The sequence below is a fragment of the Callorhinus ursinus genome, unplaced genomic scaffold (assembly GCF_003265705.2).
Source record: "Callorhinus ursinus isolate GAN/ISIS: 27379988/994484 unplaced genomic scaffold, GSC_fseal_2.0 scaffold101, whole genome shotgun sequence".
Lineage (NCBI taxonomy): Eukaryota > Metazoa > Chordata > Mammalia > Carnivora > Otariidae > Callorhinus > Callorhinus ursinus.
This window is the reverse complement of record NW_027397163.1, coordinates 387,590-394,037: the sequence shown is the minus strand read 5'-3', so window position 1 is coordinate 394,037 and position 6,448 is coordinate 387,590. Positions and strand designations below refer to the sequence as shown.

Below are 6,448 nucleotides of genomic sequence, written 5' to 3'. Positions count from 1 at the left end.
TGTTTTTCTGAGCCTCGGTTTCCTTACTTCTATAACAGGGGTGATCCTAACAATACCTCTCACACAGCACTGAAAGCACAGAGTGCATCCTTGCGCGCCGTGGAAAGCACGGAGCGCGTCCTTGTACACCTTGGAAAGCACGGAGCGCGTCCTGTGCACCGTGGATGCCGTGTTATGGGAGGGAGTGGGTGTTAGCAGCACCGTGATTATCTCATAGGACAGGAGATACCGTGAGAGAAATCGGGGCGCTGCAGAAGCCAGCTGGGGTGGTTGAGGGCCAGGGGCAGGCCCCGGAGCGGGAGGAAAGAACTCGCGCACGAGGTAGTGCCTCCAGGGTTCTGATGGTGAAGCAGGCGTTTTCCGGGCAGAGCGAGGGCGTCGCGGGCAGAACGCAGCGCGAGCAAGGCCAAGGGCAGAAGCAAGAGCCGGGTCTTGTGCGCGCGGCGACTGTCGCTAGCGGAAGGGCCCCCGGCGGGACCTGCGGCCTCCTTACCCCTCACCGGGTCCTCTCTCTGTCCTCTCTCCCACAGGTCCCGCCGGTTGATGCGCTGGAAGAGGCCCAGCGCCAGCGGCCAGGCAGCGTCCGGCCCGCAGTGCGCCATCAGCAACTGTGCGGTGTCAAGCGGCCCGGCTGGCTCCAGCCGCCCCCAGGGGATCCTGCCCGCCTCCACCTCCGTGCCCAGGTACAGCTTGAATTTCTTCAGCTCCACGGCCTCCAGTTCTTCCAGGTAGGCCGAGAGGCGACAGAGGCCGTCGCTGATCGTGGCTCTGGGCATGGCGGCGTCGTGCCCCGCGAAGGGCAGAAGCCGGAGCCCAGGGTGAGGGATGCCAGCTCGCCCACCGTCTGCGGCTCCTCAGGCCAGGCTGCAGGAGCGAGAAAGCAAAGTCCTAGTGTTGAAATAGAGTCCCCCCACCCCCCACCCACAGGGGACGCCTGCCCTGCCCCACGCCGCACTGTTCCCTTCCAAGAAGAGGAACTTGGTCAGATTAGGAAATCCCAGGAGCCATTCCACCGTGAGAAAGACTTTCACTTCTGCTCCCTCTTCCCGCATCCCTTGGCCAAGAGCCCTACTCCTTCCTTGATCCTTCCGGCTGTTTCTCTTGGCGCTGGCGTGCCTGTGGTCCTTTGGATTATTATCAAACTAGCTACCGCCCCTCCTCACGGGATCCTCTCTGCTGGTATGGGACTTGGACAGGGAACCTGCAATGGCAGATGGCCCCTGAGCCAGAGGGATGTGAAATGTGGGCAAATGTGAGCAAACCTCCCTTCCAGGTAGAAGCATGAAGAACCTTAACTTGCAGGGGCCTGCTGTTTTCTCTTTTCTTGGCCCCAAGACTGTCATATACCTACCACTGTGTGGTAGGATAATGGTCTCCCAAAGATGTCTGCGTCCCAATCCCCGAACCTCTGAAATGCTACCTTAGGTAGCAGAAGAGGCTTTGCAGACGTGACGAAGGCTCTTGAGACAGGGACATTGCCATGGATTGTCCCGGTGGGCTTGGTGTCATCCCAAAGAGGATCAGAGTCAGAGGCAAGAGAGATGGAAGCAGAGGAAGCAGTGCTATGATTGATATCTGGCTGGAAAAGGCAAGAAATGGATTCTCACCTGGAACCTCCAAAGGAACAGCCTGCTGACACCCTGATTTTAGCCACCTTTCAAATTTCTGACCTCCAAAACTGTAAAATAGTCAATGTGTATAGTGGGGATTTGTTATAGCAGCATAAAAAACTGATACAGACTCTTTTGTCTGCATTGGACCAGAAATGAAAAGAATGTAGATGTAGCCAGGGCTAGCAGACTCACAGTGAACTTGTAAGGAAACATGTTGCTGTAGGTCACGAAGAGGGAGGGCTCATTCCTTACTGCGGCGTACCTCAGCCAAGACTGACTGGCATAGGGATTTAATGATTTTGGGAGGGCGGTCAAAGCAGCACTGTTTCACTTAGGATGCCTTGGGCTGAAACTAGGGATCCTAATCTCAGTGCCTTAAACAATAAGGAGAAACAAGCTACAACTACAAGAAATAATATGGATGGATCCTATGGGCATAATGTTAAACAAGAGAAGGCAGATATTAAAAAGTGTGTTCTATATAATTACATTTGTATGAAATTCAAAAACAGGTAAAACCAATGAACAGTGTTGGGAGTTAAGGTATCAGTTGCCCTGGGAAGGCGGTCCAGTTCAGCCCCAACAGTTCTGATCACCATTGTCTTCCCCACAACTAGACCAGCACTGGAAATGCTGGAAATGCCCCCATTGTATTTGATGAGATATATAATGAATGAATCACACGTACACATAACATTTTATGTGACCCAAGGTGGAGACATCACCTAAGGGAGGGCACAGTATTTGAAGAAAAAATATATGTATTTTGTTAAACTACTTGGAATGAAAATGAGACCTTAAAGCTATGTCCAGCCTATGGGCAGTGCCGGCTAGATCATCCTGTGTTGATGGGGGTGGGGAACTCTGGTGGAAAGTTGTGAAGGGATTTTTATATTTTTATTATTGGTCTGGATTGATTAAGAAGACAAAATGATCGACCTGAAACAGGAGACAGGGGATTAGGAATGTTTTTCCACCAGGACTCATAAATGTGAGTGGCTCCCATAGGTATCAGGGAGTCGGCGAGTGCTTCTGTGCATGCCAACAAGGTGAAGACAGCATTTGGGGGAGTTCCTGCTGACTTTCTGGGGACAGCAGTGCAACGTGGAGATCCCCCCAAGTGTCTCTCTCCCCCACCCTGTACCCCACCACCTTACTAGCCGTGTGCCCCTGGAAGAGTCACCTTACCTTCACTCCAAACCTCTGAAGGCTCAGCCAAGGAATGAAGAAATAGGAGGCAGGACAAGTCTTTACATAACTTACGTAAAATGGGAATCTCAGAGGTGAAGTATTGGGATCTGACCCTCAAATGTGACCTACTTCTATTTTCCTACTTTCACTAACTACTGTGGCCTCCGTGAGTCTACCCCTCCAGCTGCATTGCTGTTAGAGGCAGGGATGGGACAGATCTGCTCAAAGGGGAGGGGAGGGACTATGAGAGCCAGTAAATGCTTTCTGGACTCAGAATACAGCAGCACTCAGAATACACAAAGAATATAGCTGCGGAGGAGGTTATTTAAAGAGGGGGATTGGGAGGCACCTGGGTGGCTCAGTTGGTTAAGCGACTGCCTTCGGAGTCCCGGGATCGAGTCCCACATCGGGCTCCCTGCTCAGCGGGGAGTCTGCTTCTCCCTCTGACCCTCCCCCCTCTCATGCTCCCTCTCTCTCTCTTTCATTCTCTCTCTCAAGTAAGTAAAAAAAGAAAAGAAAAAAAAAAGAGTGGGATTGGGATTAGTGATCATGGCTGGGTACAATCTCAAAATCATGAGCCCAGTGCTTCTCAAACTTCCATTGTACATGAATCACCTGGGGATCTTATTAAAATAAGGATTCTGATTTAGTGGGTCTGAGACTCTGCATTTCTTTCTTTTTTTAAAAGATTTTAGTTATTTATTTGAGAGAGAGAGAGAGCAGGAGCAGGGAGGAGGGGCAGAGGGAGAGGGAGAAGCAGGGTCCCCACTTAGTAAGGAGCCCGATGCGGGGCTCAATCCTGGGACCCTGAGATCATGACCTGAGCTTAATGACTGAGCCACCCAGGCGCCCCTAGATTTTGCATTTCTAACAAGCTCTCAGTTGATGTCAGCACCGTTGGACCAAGTCCACATTAGCAAGGAGCCAGACTTCTGTCAAGATTAAACCTCCGTAAAAATGTCTTCAGAAGCCCTTGGCATAGAACAAACATGAGGAAATAAATAAAAAGCATTTACATAAATGAGAAAAAAATATGGGTTCACTTTGGATTCTCCAAAGCCATGGAGTTGAGAGTTTTAGAAGCCAAAGATGCCCCAGATACTATCTGGGTGACATTGGTTAAAAAATCATTAAGCACCCAACTGTGTGCTCCTGTTCAAGGTTGAGTGTCTGCCTTCGGCTCAGGTCATGATCCCGGGGTCCTGGGACCGAGCCCCGCGTCGGGCTCCCTGCTCAGCGGGAAGCCTGCTTCTCCCTCTCCCACTCCCCCTGCTTGTGTTCCCTCTTTCACTGTGTCTCTCTCTGTCAAATAAATAAATAAAATCTTAAAAAAAAAAAAAAAGTTAAGTCCAGGGTCAGTCCTTGCTAGGGGCACAGCTGACCTAGGGAGACAACTTAGCCACGGGGAACCTCTTTGCTCTGCTTTCTTCTGCATTTGTTTCGTTGCCTACAGATCTCCGCATCCCATGTCAGCTCACTGAGCAACACCTGCCAGGTAAGGTTCTGCCCGCTGAGTCCCGGAAGGGGAGCCCTGCTTTCCCACAGCTCTCATTGGCCAGATTCAGTCACATGCCCAGCTGCTTCTGATTGGTCAGCCAAAGCCTGGTGCCAAAGGCTGTGCTCCACGTGGCCTGAAACTTAGGGGGAGGTGGGTTGGGGGGTTGGGGGGTTGGGGGGTTGGGGGGTTGGGAGACACTTCTGTAACGAGAGGAGTGGGATCCAGATGGTGAGCAGGTGTCCATACGATGGTGAGAAGGGGAATGAAAGACGGAAGGCGAGGCTAGAACAAGTTGAGGTACCCATGAGAGCCCCTGCAAACACTTTATGTTTTATTTTATTATTATTGATTTATTTGTTTATTCATTTATTTATTATGTTCAGTTAGCCAGCATATAGGACATCATTAGTTATTGATGTAGTGTTCAATGATTCATTAGTTGCATATAACACCCAGTGCTCATCACCACAGGTGCCCTCCTTGAAACCCATCATCACCCAGTTACCCCATCCCCCCTGGTCCTCTTGCAAACACTTTTAACAGTGATGGATGTTCTGCAAACTGTCATTAAAATATCTCTGTCATTTCAGTGATATAAATCCCTCCTCTGCCCCTCCACGAAATCTTCAGTAAAGTCTGCTGTTCTCAGGAATGTTTTGTGTGAGTGGATTCCCCTTGAGTCTCGTTTTTGGGGAATCAGAGAACGCATGTGTGAAATAATACCCCCCAGTAGGCAAAGGAAGCTCTAGAACATTATAACCCTTCCACCGTTTGTAGACACTTTGCTAGAGAGCAGTGTAATTGGCAGAGGTTCAAGAGAAGTTTCTTAGATCATCAAGGTCAAGGAAACCAACATTAAGGTTAAGAATATCATCCACTCGGGCGCCTGGGTGGCTCAGTTGGTTAAGTGACTGCCTTCGGCTCAGGTCATGATCCTGGAGTCCCGGGATCGAGTCCCACATCGGGCTCCCTGCTCAGCGGGGAGTCTGCTTCTCCCTCTGACCCTCTTTCTTCTCGTGCTCTCTATCTCTCATTCTCTCTCTCTCAAATAAATAAAATCTTTAAAAAAAAAAAAAAAAAGAATATCATCCACTCTCCAGACAGGGATTGCTTTTAAATATGACAAAAATAGCGTATTTCATGATTTGTTTCATTGGGTGCACCATAATTTATGATGATTTTTACAACTTAGATTCGGTCTTTACCTGTCAATTCCACTGTGATTTAAGTAAGTTTTATTTTTCCCCTATAACAAAGCTGAAGGTTAGCTGCTCAGTTGCTCACCGGCACTCTCAGGGACCCCAGCTCTTTCCACTGTGTATTCCTCTCCATCCCTGACATCTACCTCCATCGTCATGCTTGACGCCTCATCCTAAGACGGCCACCACAGCTTCCAGCATCCCAACCCTGATCAGGGCAGACGTCAGTAGGAAAGGGTGCTATCATTTTATCAGGAAGAGCAAACTCCTGCTCAGAAGACAGCACACTTTGACTTACATTTCACTGGTCAGAACCGGGCACGTGGCACCTGGTGTAGAGTTCAACAGTTAAAAAGAATTCTTGCTATGCTCTTCCACCTCAGTCCATTTGCTCCTACCATGTTTCCGGACTCAAGACTGACCCAGTCCTCAATTTCTGAATCTAGCGTCAAGGTGGTCATGATGACAAACTCTAAAATTCTTTTTTTTTTTTTAAAGATTTTATTTATTTATTTGTGAGAGAGAGAATGAGAGACAGAGAGCACGAGAGGGAAGAGGGTCAGAGGGAGAAGCAGACCCCCTGCTGAGCAGGGAGCCCGATGTGGGACTCGATCCCAGGACTCCAGGATCATGACCTGAGCCGAAGGCAGTCGCTTAACCAACTGAGCCACCCAGGCGCCCGACAAACTCTAAAATTCTTGTCACGAAAGTTCAAGCCTGCGATGGTGTGATGCAGTGGAAAGACCACGGTCCTGGAGTCAGACAGGCTGAGTGTGAATTTCGGCTCTGCCTTGTGCTAGCTCTGGGACCTTGGGCAAACCACTCCCTTCTGCAAGTTTCAGTTTCCTCCCTAAAAAAATGAGCATGATAACACCATGTCCTTCATAGTATTGGTGTGAAGATCTAATGAACTACATGACAGGTCGTCTATAAAAGTCAGGTGTTTC

General features: G+C 49.5%; 1 protein-coding gene across 2 annotated transcripts in view; it reads right to left on the bottom strand.

Annotated features, from left to right (window-relative positions):
• Nucleotides 1-896, bottom strand: part of NLRP12 (NLR family pyrin domain containing 12) — a 28,798-nt gene extending 27,902 nt beyond the window's left edge. For both annotated transcript variants that reach the window (XM_025849415.2, XM_025849416.2), the window contains exon 1: nt 494-896. In XM_025849415.2, coding sequence (XP_025705200.2) covers nt 494-776 — 283 coding nt within the window. In that variant the 5' untranslated portion in view covers nt 777-896. The remainder of the gene's footprint in view (nt 1-493) is intronic.
• Nucleotides 897-6,448: the final 5,552 nt, after the last annotated feature.